Below are 21,191 nucleotides of genomic sequence, written 5' to 3' on the forward strand. Positions count from 1 at the left end.
CCTGGCCAATGTGCTGGGGAACTTCTTCATTAATGTCTGTTTAGTCATTCATATTTAAATCCTTTATTTTATTTCCAGAAGCCATATTTGAGCACACACATAAATGTAGATTATTTTAAATGTTTGGGGGAAAGATTAAAAATAGAAAATAGATCTGTGAATTCTCACAGAATCACAACTGAATTCATCTTGCTAATGAGTCGGAATTTAATTAACCTGGAGTCCCAGTTTCTGTCATAATAATAATATGTTATGTTTTAGGCCTGTTGGCAGACATCCATTTAAAATGTAGCCATTGTCATATAAAGACATGTCCTCCATGTCCACTGGAGTTCCTCAGCATCTCTCCAGTAACATTTGTGTGCTCCAGGAAGCTTTGCATAAAAAATGGTTGTCACTCGCGAGGCTACTTTTACTAAATTTCCAAGCCTGTACTTTGTTACTTTTACTTGAGTAAAGAAGTTTAATCAGTACTTCCACTTTTACTAGAGTATTCTTTAACACAAGTATCTGTACTTCTACTTAAGTACGGAAAGTGAGTACTTTTCCCATCTCTGACACAGAGACACTGAGGAACGAGGCCAGACCGCAAACCCAGGATAGAGAGGCTGAGTGAATGTGGTGTTGAAGGTGTGGAGGTGGATCAGTGAGTCAGAGGAGACTGTGTAGAAGGACAGAGAGCCAGCAGGAACGTCCACATACACTGCTACTCTGTTAGAGACAGAGCAGGAAGTGAGGAATGTTTCTCTGTTATTGTGCCTGACAGAGTAACCACCATCATCAGAGCAGGACAGTCTCCAGGAATGATCATTATATCCAAACCAACAGTCTTTACTGCCTCCTTTCCTTCTGATTCCTCTGTAACTCACTGATATATTAACCTCTCCTCTTCTCTCGACCTCCCAGTAACAGCGACCAGTCAGACCATCTCTACACAGCAGCTGAGGCCACCAGTCAAATCTGTCTGGATGATCAGGATATGACTGATCCTCCTTCACTTGTGTCACCTTCCTGTGGTTGTCAGACAGTTTGAGTCTTCTGTGTACTGTGTTTGTGTCCAGTTCCAGTTCACAGACATCTGATGGAGAGAACAAGACACAGTACAGCTGCAGGTTATCATCTGATCATTTATGAACAACTTTACTGACAACAACTGAAAGAAAACCCTTCAAACGTTGATTTGACCAATGAATGACTCCAAGGATCCTTAGAGTCATTCATTGGTCGGAAGTGGACGCTGCCGCGTTTTGCAGACGCTGCTCTCCGGTTAACTATTTTGAAGTTATTTTAACGTTTTAGCGGATCACTGGGCTGTGTATTTGTTGTTATTTTGTTGCTATCCCGATGCTTGGTGTCTGAGTGTGGTAAACTAACCTCGTTCTCCACCAACTTTGGTCTCCTGAATGTCCGCTCTCTCACAAACAAGGGTCAGCTCATCCAGGATCTCCTCACTGACCGTAAGCTGGACTTCCTCTGTCTCACGGAGACCTGGCAACAACCCAGTGACTTCTCTCAGCTCAACGCCTCCACTCCACCTGGGTTTGTTTATCATTCTCATCCTCGTGGCTCTGGCCGCGGGGGAGGTCTTGCGCTGCTCTATCGCGAGAAGTGGAAGATGTTGCCAGTTTCCACTCCAGTTTTCCGCTCTATGGAATGCTTTGTATTTAAATTGCCTGGTCCTACTCCCATAGTTATTGCCACAGTCTACCGCCCCCCAAAACCACACAGCAACTTTTTAAACAAATTCTCCATACTACTTACCCACCTCTCTACTCTCTCTCCTTATGTCATTCTCCTTGGTGATTTTAATATTCACATTGACAATATAAATCTCCCACTCATCAAAGACTTGACCTCCTGTCTAGACAGTTCTGGATTCCATCATTATGTTGATTTCCCCACACACATAAAGGACATTCACTTAATCCCCTGCAACTGTTCTGCTGATGACGTTCATATTTTGGATCATTTTCTTTTGTCCTTCAATATCTCTCTGTCTCTCTCTGTAATCAAGCCAGTCCGCCAGATTTCTTTTCGTAATATCAAAAACATAAATACAGACATCCTATCCTCCCACATTGACAATTTGCCTATTCCTGATTTTTCCTCTCCAGATCACCTTGTCACCCATTATAATTCTGGACTTTGCAATATTCTCAACTTCCTTGCCCCTCTCAAAACCCGATCTGTGTCCTTTTCCCGCTCTGCCCCTTGGTTTTCACCTGAGCTCCGTCTCATGAAAGCCAAGGGTCGCCAACTTGAACGCCTCTATAAAAAAAACTGGTCTCTCCATTCACAAAGAAATGCATAAATCTCATCTTCTTCATTACTCAAACTCAATAGCCGTAACTAAATCAAACTACTACTCTGACCTCATCTGCTCCAACGAAGGAAACTCCAGGTCTCACTTTTCAATAATCCATAAGACCTTTAATCCCCCGATTCCCTGCCTTCTCACATGTACTTAGTTGAGACTTGTAATTCACTGGTTGTCTTTTTTAATGAAAAAATCAACTCCATTCACCAGCAATTACATTTGACCCCCTTGCCTTCCCCTCCCCCTTTGCCCCTCCCCAATAGCCAGTCATTTTGCTGCTTTCTACTGCCCACCCCCTCCAAAATTTCTGATCTCATTCGTAAATCCAAGTCCTCAACCTGTTCTCTTGACCCCCTCCCCACAGCTCTGGTCAAAACCTGTCTCACTTCCCTCCTCTCCTTCATAACTACCATTATTCATTCTTCTCTCTCCTCTTGTATTGTCTCCTCACTTTTCAAAACAGCATCTGTCTCACCCGTTCTGAAAAAACCTGGCTCAGATCCAACCAACTACAATAATCTTCGTCCTATCTCAAATCTTCCCTTTTTTTCTAAAATTCTTGAAAAAATAGTGTCTGTTCAACGTCATGCTTTTCTTACCCTTAACTATCTTTATGAACCTTTCCAGTCTGGTTTTCGCCCCTCCCATAGTACTGAAACTGCCCTTATAAAAATCACCAATGATCTCCTTACAGCTGCTGATTCCGGACTCATCTCTATCCTCATCCTCCTCGATCTCAGTGCGGCCTTTGATACCATTTCTCACTCCATTCTCCTCAATAGACTTTCTTCCCTCGGCATCTCTCACACCCCTCTTGACTGGTTCCGGTCATATCTCTCCGACCGCACTCAGTTTATTCAACTCAAATCTTTCACATCCCACCCTTCCCCTGTTACTACTGGCGTCCCTCAAGGTTCAGTTCTTGGCCCCCTCCTTTTCATCACCTACCTACTTCCCCTTGGCAATATCTTCCGCAAATTCAACATTCATTTTCATTGTTACGCAGACGACACCCAGCTCTACTTATCCAGCAAACCCACCTCCTCGCTCCCCCCCTTGTCCCTTACTAACTGGCTACTTGAAATTAAAGACTGGTTCACCTCAAACTTCCTTAAACTAAACAGTGATAAAACCAAACTCCTTCTTGTAGCCACCAAATCCACCCTATCCAAAATCAATAGTTTCTCTCTACCAATCGACAACTCCTTGGTCTCCCCTTCCCCTCAGGTCAAGAGTCTGGGCGTCATCCTCGATTCCTCCCTCTCCTTTCAGTCACACATAAATAATATCTGCCGGTCTGCATACTTCCACCTACGCAACATAAACCGCCTCCGTCCGTCCCTTACCCCTCACACTGCCTCCATCCTTATCCACAGCCTCGTCACTTCCCGCCTTGACTACTGGAACTCTCTCCTTTTTGGCCTTCCTCAAAAATCCCTCCATAAACTTCAACTTCTTCAGAACTCAGCAGCTGGTGTCATCACCAGAACCCCCTCATTTCATCATATAACCCCGGTTCTTCAGCAGCTGGTGTCATCACCAGAACCCCCTCATTTCATCATATAACCCCGGTTCTTCAGCAGCTGGTGTCATCACCAGAACCCCCTCATTTCATCATATAACCCCGGTTCTTCAGCAGCTGGTGTCATCACCAGAACCCCCTCATTTCATCATATAACCCCGGTTCTTCAGCAGCTGGTGTCATCACCAGAACCCCCTCATTTCATCATATAACCCCAGTTCTTCAGCAGCTGGTGTCATCACCAGAACCCCCTCTTTAATCATATGACCCCGGTTCTTCAGCAGCTCCATTGGCTTCCAGTTCAATTCAGAATACAATTTAAAATCCTTCTCCATACTTTCAAAGCCATCCATAACCTTGCTCCTCCTTATCTGTCTGAACTCCTTCACCTCGCCGTCCCCTCCCGCTCCCTCAGATCTTCCTCCTCCATCCACCTCACTGTCCCCCCAGCTCGACTTGTCACCATGGGGACCAGGCCTTCAGCAGCTCTGCTCCCCAGCTCTGGAACTCACTCCCACCCGACCTCCGCAACATCAACTCCCTCCCCCTGTTCAAAACCAGACTAAAAACCCATCTGTTCCAGCTCGCTTATCTGTAAATACACTGTTCCTGTTTTGTTTTGTTTTTGTTTGTTTTGTTTGTTTTGTTTTTTGTTTTATTTGTTTTGTTATTACTACTTACACTTTTCTGTTCTCTGTATCTGTCTTTTATTGTCTGTAAAGCGTCCTTGAGTGTTAGAAAGGCGCTGTTAAATAAAATGTATTAGTATTATTATTATTATTTGATATTCAGCTGTGAGTGATGTTTAACAATCCAGTTCTACCAACATGAAGAGTTCCTGAACATGAGAGTCAACATGTCAACAATGTCCAGCTTCTTGTCCTCGTGTTGACCCGATGAGGACAGCTGATGATCCAAATATAGAAACATCAACTGAATAAAGTCTCACTAATAAAACTGTCCCATCTTCTTCTACTGCAGCACAAAGCAGCTCTGAACCATCTGCTTTCTAAAACTGCTATTAGCTGATGTTCAGTTATAGAAATACCAGTTTATGGATGAAAAATGAGGATTTATGGTATGTTTGTGTCTGTGTGGTATATCTGATACCAGGTCTCCCATCAGGGAGGAACTGGAAGATAAATCTACCTCAACTCACTTTATTCACTTTTTAAACATCTTTGGGACATTAATTATGCCGTGTTGTGTTCATGGACTGTGCAACACCAACACTCATAACATGGTCGTCCATTTTCATTTTTTAAATATTCATTTATTAGAATAATTTTTTGTCACTATGATGAATAAATGATACGATGAAAGATTTTGATGAATGAATATCTAAAAAAAAAGTTTTTTGTTTACTTTTTTTAAATTGGCCATTATAAATGCCAATACGAATATATCGGGAAATACCTAATTTCGGTCAACTGATATATCGGTCGGGCTCTAATACACCCCCACCTCTACCGCGGTTTACTAAGCGAGCAAAGAGAGATTGGTTTATGTTTTTATATAATGTTAAAACTAGAGCTGCCGATACGACAACACCATTAAACTGGGATTAGACTCTGAACATATTTCAATAGCAGCCAACAAGCCGCGTCCAGACCATCATTACTGCAGCTTTCAGACTGTAGATTGGATTAGCAGCAGGCCAAATACACCACACACAGCTTTACACACACACACATACACACACACACACACACACACACCAATCCTCACACACACACACACACACACCAATCCTCACACACACACACACCAATCCTCACACACACACACACACCAATCCTAACACAGTATCCATACTTACACACATGGTAAAAATAACGTAGCCTAGTCATATCTGTACTGACTGAATATATCCAAATAAACCTGGTTCAGACACCTTTTCTGGGCTAAAAATAAACCCACGTCCTGTGATCTGTATAACTGTGGATTTGGTGAGCCATGTATTCAAATTACTCTGAAACACATGTTCACTATAATGTTCTACTCTGAGACAGAGATGAGAGTAAAGTTCTGTCATGGACCCCTATCAGAGGCCTCCTCTCTTACTGGGGCCTCGCTGTGTGATCCCCTGGTCTAATGTCGTTTACAGCAGTGGAACTGATATTTAGGGAGTAAAAAACATCCATTACTCATGTTACACTACCTTCACTAATCCTAACGGCTACCAAATATCGTGTTCTTCTTCTTCTGTGTAAATGTGTTACTGCAGAAGTAAAGTCAAAGTTTAATGTGTGCTGCCCCATTGGCCGAAGAGAATCAGCTGTGTTGGCTTTATGTTTGTTTTATGAACGTATTTATTTTATGCACATATGAAGGAACCACTAATTTCTTGGGGGTGCTAAGGGAGTTCCAGCGGTAGCTACAGCAGCCCCGGCCTGGCTCCGTCTATGGAATATGTTTACCAGCAAGAAGATAATATGCCATAACCTTGTTGAATATTACAATAAGGATATTATTACAATCAAGAACAGATGTTACAGTATTCTCAGTATTCTCAGTTTTTATATATTGAACCAATAGAACATGAAGTTGAACATAAAAGGCAGTTACATTTTGAAGTATAAAGTTTTCTGCTGATCTTTTCTTCAACTATCTAAATAATATCTGAGAGTCTTTCGTGGCGTGCTTATTGCGTCATTTAATGTCGACATGAGGATAAAAACATGCAGCCCTATGGAGGACAGTGTTAATTAGCCACTGTGTTAAAGCAGTATTGCAGACATTACATGTTTTTCACTTTTGAAATACCGATATAGCTCATAGTGAGTTAAGTAGTTCCACAGTGGAGGTACCGCGTTATTGGTTGTTGATTATTTCTTTATAGTTACCTATGCCTATAATAACAACATTCACTGGTAAAGGGAGATTTAGTCAATTCACCATAATAAGTAACCTCATCTCATATTATACTTCCAGCGCCAGGAAGGGGTTAAACTAGTGTAACACACAGCTGAGTTCTCTTAGAGCAAACTTAAAACCCACTCACACTTCCTCAGACCAGGTCTCAGTCTCTGTGGTCCACCACGGTCCACCCTGCAGGAAGACACAAAGACACAATCCACTTCATACTCCAGGGCTGTGGATAATTGAAGGTTTAACCATCATATTGTGAAATGAGACGGAGTGAGACTACGTGGACTCTGCAGCTTGTTCAAGTCAAAGTCAGGGCAATGCTGCTAAAGCTGTCACGGTGTGGTTACACTTAAGGATGAACTGAACTGAAAAACTAACTTTTGATAACTTGTTGGTTATGATAATTACAAATGAATTACACTAAAAGAAATTATTAAAAAAATCAATTTAGCTTTTTTTCAAGCAACACAAAAATTGCGTTTGATATTGCGTTTTGATGTTAGTATCAGAACGCTGACAATATCGATGACGTCACTGGCATGGTAGGACCTGCGAAGGTATATAGGCATCGGCTGCAGCATAATATATACAGATGAAAATTAGTAATTTTAATGGCTTGGGTTACGCTTTTGAGCCCGTGAGGGACAGGCCTGTAGTGTCTGACTACCACCACAGGGAGGAGGATCAGGTTCAGGCTCCACCTTCAGTACAGGATCGTTTGGGGGGTAGTGACTGGTTTATGTGTAGGCGCTGCCGTAGTATGGAAACAGTGCTGGAGTCCATCTGTTGTAGGGAAGTCAACCTGGGCCATTTATTGATAGACAATGTAAATTGAATAACTATGCATCGGTCATTTGGGATGCTGTGCGGGGAGAGAGATGTGTTGGAGTTGGCCTTGCTTTCTTTAAGGGATGTACGAGCCGATGCGCTGGAGCGCCCCGTAAGTAGCAGGTATGTAACACTGTTTTACAAATTGGCAACTAGGCTAGGCTAGGCTAGGCTAACTTGTTATATCATTTTCTCAGACTGTTTAGGTTGACAGCCTACTGGCAGTTTACACTTTGGGCGAGGGGCCATTTGGGAAGGAGGAATAGGATTCCGATCCCATCCTGTGCTGTGAACCACATCAGAGATATGTTCCCCTCTGCCGAATATCAAGGATTCGAGTATGCGTTGGACTTGTAGCTAAATAAAACATTTGACACAACATGTCAGACGCGTCATGTACTCATTGACTCATTATTAACGCATCTGTCTCGTAATGCCACCGTGCTACGATAAGCTCTATAATACTTGATGTACCTAGATATCACGTCATGATTTGGTCATCAAAAAGCAATAAGTTTGATAAAGGAATAGCCTACTTGAAGCTATTTAGTCAGCTAGCTAATATACAAGAAACAGCTAGCTTAATACACAGGTTAACAACTAGCTAGCTAAATGTAAGAAACAGCAAGCTAGCTAATAATTACGGATTTAATTGACAATGCACACAATGGCTATACTTTTTTTGTCATTTGATTAAAGTTTAACGAGCAATTTGTTGGATTTTAGTAAAACATTGAAAGCAGCAGAAATACAGAACTGAGCATGCTACATTTTAATATCGAGATACTAAACATTTTTAAAGTACCACCATTGTTATTAACTAACTAACTAGATTAGCATGGTGTACAATAGGGCCATACTGTAATGCCTATAAGAATGTTGATTTAAAGTTAACTGTAAGACAAAGACACTTTTTTTTTTTTGATGATAGACACATCTAATTATTGAAAGAGGCAGCATACCATTTCAGCAATGACACAGTAACACGGGGTTTTTGGTGTTAAATTTGGCATTTAGTCACTATTTTATTGGATAACATCAAATGATTGAAAGGTACCTTTACTAAACATATAGAAAAAAATGTGAACTGATTGTGTAAAGGAATATGGTTATGCAGTAGGTGTAGTATGGATAAACAGAAATATTGTATGTAGGAATATGAGTTGGTATAGATAAAAGTATATTTATATATAATAATAATAATAATAAATGTATGTTGTAGGAATTACACAGAATTGATTTAATGTGAATTTGATTGGATTTTGATTTGATGGTTTTATTTTTCCTACTAGGTGAACCGGCTAAGGTGTTTTGCCACAGAATGCTTATTGTCCGGTTTGGTTAGCCCTCTGTGTTGGCCCAAGGTAGGGTGAGCTTCCCGTTTCTGTTCCTGTAAGGTAGCATGTACGGTGCTAGACTCCCTCCGTCTGAAGATGGCTCCATTGACGATATCCTTTCGGAAACTGTAGGCTTTCTGCTCTTTTATTGGTGCCACCACGTACTGACCGGCAGCCTTTGAAAATTGTTGCCTTAATCTGAGTCCACCGGTCTTGGTTTTGGCCCTCTCTCTCTCCATGTTGTTGTCCAGTGCAGCCAGGCTTCAAAGCTTTCGTAGCTGAAGGCCTTTCTCTTTGTTGCATATTTATTATAAAGAGCATGAACAATCTCTAATTCACCTGTGTGGATGCCCTCTGTCACCCTGTTGAGATTTTGGAGGAGCTGCCTGTTCAGGACAACCTTTTGGAGGCTATTAAAGGCTACAGAGTCAGGACGGAGCCACGGACGCCTGCTCTCCTCATCTGGGGTGTAGGGAGGGTGCTCACATTTTGTTATTGCCTCCCCGGTCACCCACTCATGAACATTTGTTATATGGTGTAGCAGAGATATCCACCTTTCCTTGAGTCTTATTCTATCTCCCCCACAGGAGGAAACACAATACCATAAGTAGTTATCATCTGGATCCACTCACTCAGGTCAGGATTTTTGCATCTTAAAATTTTCTTTTTTACATTCTCACAATGTGCCACAGATCATACTCATGTTTGATTTCCTGGTGTTTTTCTCTTAGTACCTTCTGCACAGATGGGTGGCAGTCAGTGGCCAACACAGAGATGGAGACTCCATGGTCTGCAAGCTTGGCCAGGCATCTCTCCATACCCTCTACCTCGAGCCAGTAGCTATTTTTCACATCAGTCACCCGCACTTTTCCTGAGCTACAATCATTTTTGATTCTGTGTCGAGCAATGAGTAGGTGCCGAAGGTTGCATTATAGCCAGGGCTGTCATACCGTGCATCCCCTGAGACAGTGATTGGCTTCTCACTCACAGCACTCATGACCCCCTCATTGTGGATAGCCCAGGCATCGTTGACCTCTGGTATGACGTATGCTTTCTGGATGTTATACCACTGCCTCTCTGACATGGCCTCCAAACCAATGGTTTCACATACCTCCAGGAAAGGACTGCACTCATTCCCTGTCACAAACACAGCAGCTGGAACAGTGATGTTGCACTCCATAACTCCCCTAATTTGATTTTGTGAATGCCAAATGTAATTATGGCCATCCACACAGCCTGTATTTACAGTCACCCCAAAACCACTGTTGGACAAGGCTGGTGGTTCTTCTAGGCATTTGCCACAACCCTCCCAGTGACACATGGAAAACCACATTAACAACTGCTTGTTAGAGACAATGCTTTTTCTGTGACCAATACAGTTTGTGTCTTTGTCCTCTTCCTCCTCTACATCACTGCAACTGGCACTGTCATCACTTGTTAAACAAAAGTCTTCATCGAGGTCCTCAAAGGACACGTCATCCTTTTCTACCTCACTACAGCTTGGCTCAAATGACACTTCCTGAATGTGCTCTGTTGTTGAGGTTTTGGGGACAGATTTGTTGTCAGAGTGGCCAAAGTTTTCCAGGGGGCAATAGAGATGGTCATTTATGAGTGTTGTAATGTTGACCAGGTCATCAGTTAGTGTAGCTATGCTCTTGAACTGCTTTTTCCTGCCCTCATGGATGTTCTCCTCAACTAGGTCTGTCTGGGTACCAACAGATAAACTGAATCTGGCTTCACATTGTATGTCCTGATCCTCATCCCTGTCACTCCCTGTTTCACTGTCCGCTGTAGACATGCATGCCTGCTTGGTCTGAGGGAAAGGGGAAGAGGGGAGAGAATTTGTAAGCTGTAAAATCTATTTGTGCACCACACATTTTACTAAACATTGTGCTGATGAAGTACTAGTGATTGTGATTGTTTTTGTGGTTTGTATGTTTCCTAATGTAATATTTATCAATTAATGTTGTCTCAAGATATTGCATACAATACAAAATTGTTTCCAAAATATGCATTACATTGTATTTACAATGATGTGCATTGAAATGTATAAAGTCAATTATTAATGGACCACCAGTTGTTCATGGTGTTATAAGAGGGAAATATGGTGGGAGGTTGGAGGGGTGTAGCCTGCTGTCATGCACTCTCATTTATTGTGTTCAAGCACATTATGCATTTTAGGAAATAGACTGCTTATATCTCGTGTGCATTTAGAGAAAATAGAAAAACATGGTTCTGTTTGTTTAAGAAAATGGAGGCAGATAAACGGAAAATGTAATTGGACGAATTAATCCAATGGGATTGCTTGTTAGCTGCACACATAGGAGAGTTACCCCAGTTTGACCATAGATGCGCGGAGGATTCACAAGTTTTGCTGTTTACTTTACTTTAGTCTAGTGCATAGTTGGCAGATTTTTACTATGGAACTAACAGCTGTTTCTGCATCAACAATGTGCCCTGAGACGGAGGACATCCGCTAGCTTCAGGGTGAGTAGAGAGGGACGTGGGATGCCACCTACACATGATTCGCAATTTGCTCTCTGCACACCGCTAGGTAGGACGCAGAGCAAAGCACGACGCAGGTAAACCTGTAAACACCCTTAATGACTTAAAGTCATTAAGGGTGGCAAGGAAGCTATTTCCCGTTGCCATATAACCACATGCCATTATCTCATGGGTTAAAATGTCTAATTAAATGGCATATATATACATATGACATATAAATAGGTTAGATTTACGTTTCCAACTTAATTCAGTTATTTAGTCGAAGAAAAGTAAACTGCCCAAAAAGGTCCTGTTTGGTATTGTTACTGAATTTCAGCTACCTGTATCGCTACAAAAGTTGACTAGGAACAATGAGTACTCAGCTGGAATTTGTGTAGCATGAAAGTGGTTGATTAAAGTTGATTAAATCTGATTTTTACGTCTTTTACAGGAAGGAGAGGTGAAAAACACAGAAAAGCGCCCATTTTTGAAAACACGAGTATAATGATTTGTTTTGCTATTTGTCGATGTGCTTTATTATTTGTTTTATAATAATATAATATTAATATATATAAATATATATATATATATATATATAAATATATATATATATATATAAAATATAAGATTGAGAACCCCTGTAATACACCTTCACTTAGATCCTACATTGAATATTAACCAGAGTTTCTCAGTTAATGACAAAAAATAAATAAAATGAAGTCTTGGTCCGTCCATACCTGAGAGTGTCCAGTCTGCAGTTTGGATCCTCCAGTAAAGCAGAAAGCCGCTTCACTCCTGAGTCTCCTGGATGATTGTAGTTCAGGTCCAGCACTCTCAGATGGGAGGGGTTGGAGCTCAGAGCTGAGGCCAGAGAAATACAGCCTACCTCTGAGATCATACAGCCTGAGACACTACACACACACACACACACACACACACACACACACAGACACACACACAGACACACACACAGACACAGACACAGACACAGACACAGACACACACACAGACACACACACACAGTTGGTCATGAAAATTCAGGAAGACTTGGGCCATTCCCTGGGAGCAATACTTAACAACAAGAACTAATGTTGTGTAGCTGCTTGAATCTAGCTGCTGTCATCATCCAGTAGAGAGAGAGTGAGAGAGGGAAATAAACCTTATTTTGTAATAGTTTTGCAGTTATTATATTCTAAAGCACAAATAAATTGATTGATCGCTCCGTTCTGCTGTTGTTAAAGCTGCCTGTAAAAAGACCATATATCACAATTTCCACAATACGATCACAGCTAAAACATGTTTAATAAAGAGAAGAACTCCAGATAACTGCTGTAGGCTTCTATGTCTCTGTCTGTGATGTGGACATGTCTATCCTGATTCGGTCTGGTTTCCCCATATGCAGATGCAGATCCACATACACAACGTAGTGAGACTGTCACAAAGGGGACCGCCACATCGGCTTGAGTCTTCCTCAGCCGAGCTGCGGCCAGACAACTCTGACTGGCTTTTAGTCGTTGCAGAGAGTTTCACAAAATAACAAAGGGCAGGACAGCCAGCTGGCCTTCTTGTTGTGGGACTATTAAGTAATATTAGCTGGCTTGTTATGTCTTGTGTCTTTGGCTCTGTTAGCAGAGTTGTTGACACGCTACATTTTGATCACATGTAATCATAACAAATGTACGTGTAGAAGTATCAATATTTATGACAGCAGTGTAGACGTGTGAAACTGTAGGGACACAAATAAAAAAATATGAAGAATACAGAATGTTTATTTAAATTTAAAGTTACTCAGGTCCTAACTGAACACCAACCTGAGAGTTTCCAGTCTGCAGTGTGGACTCTTCAATCCAGAGGACAGTTGCTTCACTCCTGAATCCTGCAGGTCATTGTTACTCAGGTCCAGCTCTCTCAGACTAGAGGACTGGGAGCTGAGAACTGAGGACAGAGCTTCACAGCTTCTCTCTGACAATGTACAGCAACTCAGCCTGAAAAAAACATCAGCAATGTTTAAAAACTCAGCTACAAACAAACATAAACAAATTATAATCAAAGCAAAACTGAATTTAATCTGTATAGTTGTGTGTGCACGTACAGAACTTTGTTGGAGGCTTTGACCACGGGCAGCAGCCTCAGAAGAGCCTCCTCTGAAGCAGAGTATTTCTTCAGGTCAAACACGTCCAGATCTTCTTCTGATGACAGTAAGATGAAGACCAGAGCTGACCACTGAGCAGGAGACAGTTTATCTGTGGAGAGACTACCTGAACTCAGGGACTGTTGGATCTCCTCCACTAGAGAACCATCATTCAGTTCATTCAGACAGTGGAACAGATTGATGCTTCTCTCTGCAGACAGATTCTCACTGATCTTCTTCTTGATGTACTCAACTGTTTCCTGATTGGTCTGTGAGCTACTTCCAGCATAGGTCATCAGACCTTGTAGGTGTTTCTGATTGGTCTGCACTGACAGACCCAGGAGGAAGCGGAGGAGCAAGTCCAGGCGTCCATTTGGACTCTGTAAGGCCTTGTCCACAGCACTCTGATGGAGATGTTTTAGTTTAAGGGTTTTTCTGAAGACTTTAGGTAGCCAGGAGGTTGTTTGTTCTTCTGCCAGCAGGTTGACTCCAGAGTTGGTGAAGGTCAGATGGACATGAAGAGCAGCCAGGAAGTCCTGAACACTCAGATGGACGAAGCAGAACACCTTGTCCTGGTACAGTCCACTCTCCTCTTTAAAGATCTGTGTGAACACTCCTGAGTACACTGATGCTGCTCTGATATCGATGCCACACTCTGTCAGGTCTGATTCATAGAAGATCAGGTTGCCTTTCTGCAGCTGCTCAAAAGCCAGTTTTCCCAGAGACTTGATCATCTTCTTTGTCTTTTTATTCCAGTCTGAATTGGCCCCAGATCCTTCATCATACTTGATGTCCTTCAGTTTGGACTGAACCACCAGGAAGTGGATGTACATCTCAGTCAGGGTCTTGGGCAGCTCTCCTCCCTCTCTGGTCTCCAACACCTTCTCCAGAACTGTAGCAGTGATCCAGCAGAAGACTGGGATGTGACACATGATGTGGAGGCTTTGTGATGTCTTGATGTGGGAGATGATTCTGCTGGCCTGCTTCTTGTCTCTGTACCTCTTACTGAAATAATCCTCCTTCTGTGGGTCAGTGAATCCTCTGACCTCTGTCACCATGTCAACATACTCAGCAGGGATCTGATTGGCTGCTGCAGGTCGTGTGGTTATCCAGAGGCGAGCAGAGGGAAGCAGATTCCTCCTGATGAGGTTTGTCAGCAGCACACCCACTGAGGTGGACTCTGTAACATCAGTCAGGATCTCAGTGTTGAGGAAGTCCAGAGGAAGTCGACACTCATCCAGACCGTCAAAGATGAAGACCACCTGGACCTCTTCAAACCTGCTGATTCCTGCTTCTTTGGTTTCACTAAAGAAGTGATCAACAAGTTCCACCAAGCTGAACTTTCTCTCTTTCAGCACATTCAGCTCTCTGAAGGTGAATGGGAATATGAACTGGATGTCCTGGTTGGCTTTGCCTTCAGCCCAGTCCAGAGTGAACTTCTGTGTTAAGACTGTTTTCCCGATGCCAGCCACTCCCGTTGTCATCACGGTTCTGATTGGTTCATCTCTTCCAGGTGGGGCTTTAAAGATGTCTTCACATCTGATTATTGTTTCTGGTCTGTCTGGTTTCCTGGATATTGTCTCAATCTGTCTGACCTCATGTTCTTCATTGACCCCTGCAGCCCCTCCCTCCATGATGTAGATCTCTGTGAACATCTGATGCAGAACGGTTGGGTTTCCTGCTTTAGCAATCCCCTCAAACACACACTGGAACTTTATCTTCTGGTTAGTCTTGAGTTTACGCTGACAAACTCCAGAATGACTTCCTGAATGAACACACAACAAGAAAAATCAATAAGTCAAAGAACATATTTCAACATTAAAATAATAAGTATATATTTTAATGCATCTTTTCAGACATTAGTAAATGTCCCATTTTTAAATGTGTTAAAATCCTCTTACTGCTCTGCAGACGGTCAGCCAGCTCCTCCTGCTTCATTCTCCTCAGGAAGTGCAGTGTGATCTTCAGAACTGCTTCTCTGCTCCTCCTCCTCTGCTCTTCATCCTCACCCTCCAAAACCTCCTCATCCTCCCTCTGACTCTCTAAGCATTCTGGGTAATCTGGACATAGAACCTTCTGAATCTTCTTCAGCTCGTTCTTTATAAAAGTGACGATGTTCTCCTCCAGCAGCTGGACCAGAATGATAAAGTCAACATTTAGTTTAAAGAACTCAACATGTGATTCATCTCTCAGTCTGAAGGCCTGCTGGTTTGAAAAGAGCAGCATGGAGACTATTGGGATCTGAATGGTAGTTCATCATTTAGTCTGTAGATAATAATGAAAATATTCTTTTAATACGTACACACCATAAATATGGAGTCCAGGTCTGTTTGCTGCTGCAGGTCAGACTGACCACCGAGGCCCTCTGAGCTCTCCTGGTGAACTCTGAAGAGAAAACATCAAGTTTAAGAACATTTAATGATCTGTGCACAGTCCTGATGATGACACAATAGCAACTCTGGCTCTTGAGGAGTGCTATGTGGTTCAGGACTAGGATTGGGTATTGTTTGGGTACCATTATCAGCGATGAGGTCTGGCAATTCGAGACAAAGGGCAAAGTTCCATTACGGGAATACTATGGACTCTAACTACCAGGGCGCCAACACCAGAACATGTGGTCTGGACTAAGAACCATCACAGACTACAAGAGGAAATCTGCAGTGCTCAGGTAACCTGGACCTGATGGCCAAGCTCTTAAGGTGTCTGCAGATCAACTGAAAAAGTCTTCATAGACATTTTCAACCTCTCACTGCTCCAGTCTGTAGTCCCCCCAAGATCAAGAAGGCCACCAAGGGCGGACTGGCCATCGGAGGTTTGGGACATATCCTGAATGGCCGGTCCATCCCAGGCAGAACCGGCCGTCATATTTCAATTTAGGGTTTTAGAAGGAATATGCATTTATTATGATATTATAAGAATGACGTCCTAAACTCATTACTATATGCTGATGATTCTAGTCTATAACAAGTTTACAAGTCTTTTATTTTGTATGTAAATACATTATGAAACATATTTAAGTGTATTATTAATAATATTGTTATTAGCTAAGTCCTATCATGGTGGTGATGAGGAGGAAAATGATGAAGAGGAGGAGGACAGGCGGGAGGAGTATGGAGCAGGAGGAACCAGCACAGATACAGTGGAAGGTTCAAGTCCAGTGTGCAGGGCTGTATAACGTAGCGTTGGCTTGTTTTGGTCTCTTTTTGTAGAGTTACTATTACTATTATTAAAATTATTTCTAAAAAAGGTTTTACATGCACTCTCCACATGCTCTCATGAAAGGCCGCTCCATCCCAATGTCCCGGGCTGAATTTCGGTCCCAGTACATCCCTGAAGACCACCATTGTCCCTGTCCTGTCTGCAATCAGACCAAAGCCCTCTTCCTGGATGACTACCCAGTAGTCTCACATTGTCAGACCTTCCTCCACAGGGCTGCACAGGAAGGTCTGACTAGTCCACACCACATTCTGGGATGGGATAATGTTCTCTGGTTTATTGGCATTTTCCTTAAACAAATCACAATCGTCTTCAATGGTGCTAAGGTGTCTGGTGGTTCTGGTCCTGGTTTCACTGAGCATCAGATTAAAACCACACTATGTCAAACCTAGACCATGAAGCTCAGAGAGAGTCAGGTAATAATAAAGTTCACTTATAAATTCTTACCTTCCATCAACAGCTTGTCCAACTTTAAAGGTAACAGGATGATCCATAGACCGGTCACTCTTCATGGACACACAGCTGGGTCCAGGTCCAGGTTTCTGCTGCTGCATCCTGATACAAACAAAGACCGTGGATGAGTTCCTATTCACCAAAATGTAATGTGATGAAAGATGGCGTCTCATGTCAGTAGATAAGCAGTGGTTGTCTCTTTGCTGCGTATTCCAGTAAGAAGTTCTTATTAACTAGATATTGAGAGGGAATCCTGATGGAGGAGTGATGTGAGTGCTGAGCTCTAACATGGAGAAGAGTCCATCATCATCTCACCTCTGAGCTTTGGTCTGGCTGTCATGGTCCCCCCACAGAGTGGTTTTAGAGGGAGGGGCTCCCTCCTCTCTGTCCTCACACTGACTCATAGCAGAGTCCACACCTGCTGGGAGACATCACCTCTGTTACTATGACAACCTTTTCATCACAGGACACATTAGTCTCTCATTCCTCTCCAACATGTCCCAGATGCTGTAGAAAACAGTGAGTCAGCTCTTTCCATCAGACACCCTGAGCAGGTCCATGGAGGACTCGGAGTCTCTGGGACAGTTGACACATGGACGGTGTAAACAGCTTTCAGTCAAACCAAGTCTGTCTCAGTGTTGGACATGTCTGTGTTTTAGTTCCATTAAATGTACCAAGCTGTCTGACCAGTTCTGACACTCCTTGCATTTTACACTGATGACAGACACACTGTGAAGAGATTTCTCTCTTCACTTTTAAGATGGCTCAAGAGATGACACGGGACAACCAAGCTACTTTGTACAAAGGGCAACCTGCTAGGCTGAACACCCAAAAGAGAGTTGCGCCGAGGCAGTTCCTTGCTCCTTTATTTATAGGTTGATACAAACAATAATAGTGTGTGTGTGTGTGTGTGTGTGTGTGATGTGGTTGGGCCTCCTTCCTTGGTTAGTGAGATACATGTTTCACAAAAAGAACATTTTGTGAAATGCTTTTATGAGAACAGAGTGTGACAATCACCCATATATCGCTACACAGCCAAGCAGTTGAATATAGTACATCGAATATATCTTATAACACACACCCACACACACACCCACACCCACCCACACACCCACACACACACACACCACACACACACACACGTTAATGCACTCTGTAACTTTTTCTCCTTTCACCAAAATAACAATGTCAAGGCAGACCTTTAACTTGTACTAACAAAGTCATGTGTTGGTACTTTTACTGCAGTCCAGAATGATCATACAGGAACTCTGTACTGCAGTAAAAGTACACACAACTCAGTGTCAAAGTACTACTGGGTTTTAGATCAAATGTCCCACGGCAAGTTGATCAGAGCTGTTTGGACACGCCCTGTTTTTTTGTGGTGTAGCCACCAGCGTAGTTACGTTGTCATCTTCCTCATTCTCACACACACACACACACACACACACACCACACACACACACACACACACACACACACACACAATGGAGTGTGAATAAAGGATTATTACTTATTGATCAGTATTGCTAAAGATAAATAAATGCGTTGATTATTTATTCAATTTGATAAAGTGATCAGATATACATTTTCATAAGTTTACTAATATTGATGAAATACCATTGATAATTTTGTCTCCCTGTAATGTATTTTGGTTGGAGTGTTTGTTTTTTTTTGTTTTTTTCTCTACACTTGTTATTTATGTATTTGATACCAACCCTGTTCAGCACTTTGGTCAACTGCTGTTGTTTTTAAATGTGCTATAGAAATAAAATTGACATTGACATTGATAATAGCTAATAACTGAACCTGTGCTTCCTAAAAACACAAAGAAATAATCAGCAGGTTGATCAATAAAGAAAAGAATCACTGCAGCATCATATAAAACTGCTCCAAACATCAAATGGAGCTTACACCTGAACGCACCACAAAGACAATCTCACCATGTCGGTACTTTTACTGCAGTACACAATGATCTTATGCTCATTCTGTACTGCAGTACAAGTAAAAACAACTCCGTGTCAGAGTACTACTGGGTGTTGGATCAAGTGGATCAGAGCGGTCCGACCAGTTTTTCCACTGATGTGAACTCAGATGACGTTGTGCTGTTGTTGTGACCTGAGAACTAGCAACAGTAAGACATGCTAATCCTTCTCCAACCACTCTCCTTTAACTCAGAGGGACACTCATCTGGATCAGAGTCTATCGAGACAAATCTGAAGAACAACCCAGAAAGAAACTGTTCTTCTGTCCAGTCCAACAGATTGAATCAAAGGGATTCTGTTCATCAAACATTTCCAGACTCCTCTGGTCAGATTCTCACCTGCTGAAGTCTCTTCAGGTCAGTTTCCAGACCCGGTCCTCCTTCATGTGTCCAGGAGACACTGGGAGACAAGAAGCTGCTCGTTGTCCCTCGTCAGTCCTGAAGTCGATGTGCATTTGATGTGAAGACGCCGTCCCAGTTCATAACTTCAGAGTCAGAGAGACGTCAGAACCAGTCCAACCTGTTCCCAGAGCCAGTCCCCCATCAGATGATGGAGTTCTACTATCTGTCCACTAGATGGAGCTAACTGACCATCTAATGAGCTAAAGATCAGCAGCTTGTACAGCAGCAGGGATCTCTCCAAGTGGCCTCCGTGGGACATAAAATAAATATAAATTCATCTAGAATCATATATATTATCAAATAACATGGGATAATAATATATAATGAGCTGAAAATGTTAGATAACAGTTAAGTACTGAAATATATAAATGTATAAGAAATTTATATATGAATAAGTTAACATGATATAAGTAGGAGCTCATCATAAGTGTACAAGTTGTGTTATAGCATCAGGATTCCTTATTGCCAGCTGAAGGCTTAAAAGGGAACGGGGGGGGGGGGGGGGACATGCTGCCGGTCGGAGTTGAACCTGTGTTTCCTGTCTAATGACAGGAAACACAGAACTAGATGAAGAATCTGCTTTTAACAGACTGATGAAGTCATCGGTTACCAAGACAACAACCAGCAGGTCGGTAACATCTTCACAGCAGAACGTGTACTAACGCAGTACTTTGGTAGCGTGTACTGGTACTTTTACTGAAGTACAGATTAAACATCAGAGACTTCAGATTCTTTCATGAGTTGTGTTTTAAATCTGAATAATAAGAGAGTGTCAGTAATATTAAATGAGTCATTAACTGTCCTCACGCTAACAGATCCCCTTCAGTCCTGTCTCCCTCTGTCTCAGAGCTGCATTTCATTTCTCAAATATTTACTTTGAATCACCTCCATAACTGTTACCATGGTTACCTCCTAATGCTGGAAAGCTGGTGATCCTAAACACGGTGGCTAACAGCTAACTGGAAGGGTTCAACTAAACCCACCAAAACCCTAACACCCCTAACCCCCCTAACCCCCCTAACCTTAGCACAGGCAACTCACGTCCTGCATGGGAGGGTGTGAAAGCAATAATGGGGATGCAACCTAAGAAGTGTCTGATCTCCCTCAATGGCATGTCAGACCTGGTCCTCTCAAATGAGCTGAACACTTTCTATAATCGCTTTAATATTCAGGATTTTAGTGAGGAGTTGTCAGTTTTTAATAACGTTGCCCCTGGGCAGGGTAAAGTCCAGGTTGACAGAAACAAGGTCCTGACACTCTTCAGAGGCATAAACCAAAGGAAAAGTCTTTACAAAAAAAAACTGTACATCCTCCACTGTTCCTCGCCTTTGGAAGACTCAATTATTGTTCCAGTGCCTAAAAAAAGTCCTCCAGAGGAAACCCAGGACGGAGTGGAGGACCAGAGGAAGACTTCTACACTACCTCCTAAGTACCCGTATGAGCAGATGAATGTGAATTAATTTAGCCAGTCTCCTACATACGTTGTCCTAGCACAGGGGTCGGCAACCTGCGGCTCTTTGATCCCTCTGATGCGGCTCAGCTTTTAAAAAATACTTAACGAATATTTATTAAAATGTATATTATTTTAGTTCGTAGAGCAAATTAAAGACTGTAATTATCTAAAAACAATGGTTATATTGAACAAATAG

General features: G+C 42.3%; 1 protein-coding gene across 1 annotated transcript; it reads right to left on the reverse strand.

Annotated features, from left to right (window-relative positions):
- Positions 1 to 503: 503 nt before the first annotated feature.
- Positions 504 to 19,663, reverse strand: LOC116678475 (NACHT, LRR and PYD domains-containing protein 4). Its single transcript, XM_032508389.1, has 10 exons — positions 19,480 to 19,663; positions 17,475 to 17,577; positions 17,154 to 17,261; positions 15,797 to 15,875; positions 15,392 to 15,620; positions 13,452 to 15,255; positions 13,171 to 13,344; positions 12,097 to 12,270; positions 6,844 to 6,890; positions 504 to 1,078 (listed from the first exon to the last, which is right to left on the reverse strand). The coding sequence occupies exons 2-10, from the start codon at positions 17,561 to 17,563 to the stop codon at positions 519 to 521; spliced, it is 3,264 nt and encodes a 1,087-aa protein (XP_032364280.1). The 5' UTR covers positions 17,564 to 17,577; positions 19,480 to 19,663; the 3' UTR covers positions 504 to 518.
- Between the last annotated feature and the right edge of the window lie 1,528 nt (positions 19,664 to 21,191).

Source organism: Etheostoma spectabile, unplaced genomic scaffold (assembly GCF_008692095.1).
Source record: "Etheostoma spectabile isolate EspeVRDwgs_2016 unplaced genomic scaffold, UIUC_Espe_1.0 scaffold00007521, whole genome shotgun sequence".
Taxonomy (NCBI): Eukaryota; Metazoa; Chordata; class Actinopteri; order Perciformes; family Percidae; genus Etheostoma; species Etheostoma spectabile.

Excerpts from the sequence above, each read along its gene's own strand:
- LOC116678475 (XM_032508389.1), bottom strand. The coding sequence starts at position 17,563 with ATGAGTCAGTGTGAGGACAGAGAGGAGGGAGCCCCTCCCTCTAAAACC. Across the intron at positions 15,876-17,153 it reads GGACAAGCTGTTGATGGAAG|AGTTCACCAGGAGAGCTCAG; the intron begins GTAAGAATTTAT and ends TTTTCTCTTCAG. Across the intron at positions 12,271-13,170 it reads TGCAGACTGGAAACTCTCAG|TGTCTCAGGCTGTATGATCT; the intron begins GTTGGTGTTCAG and ends GTGTGTGTGTAG.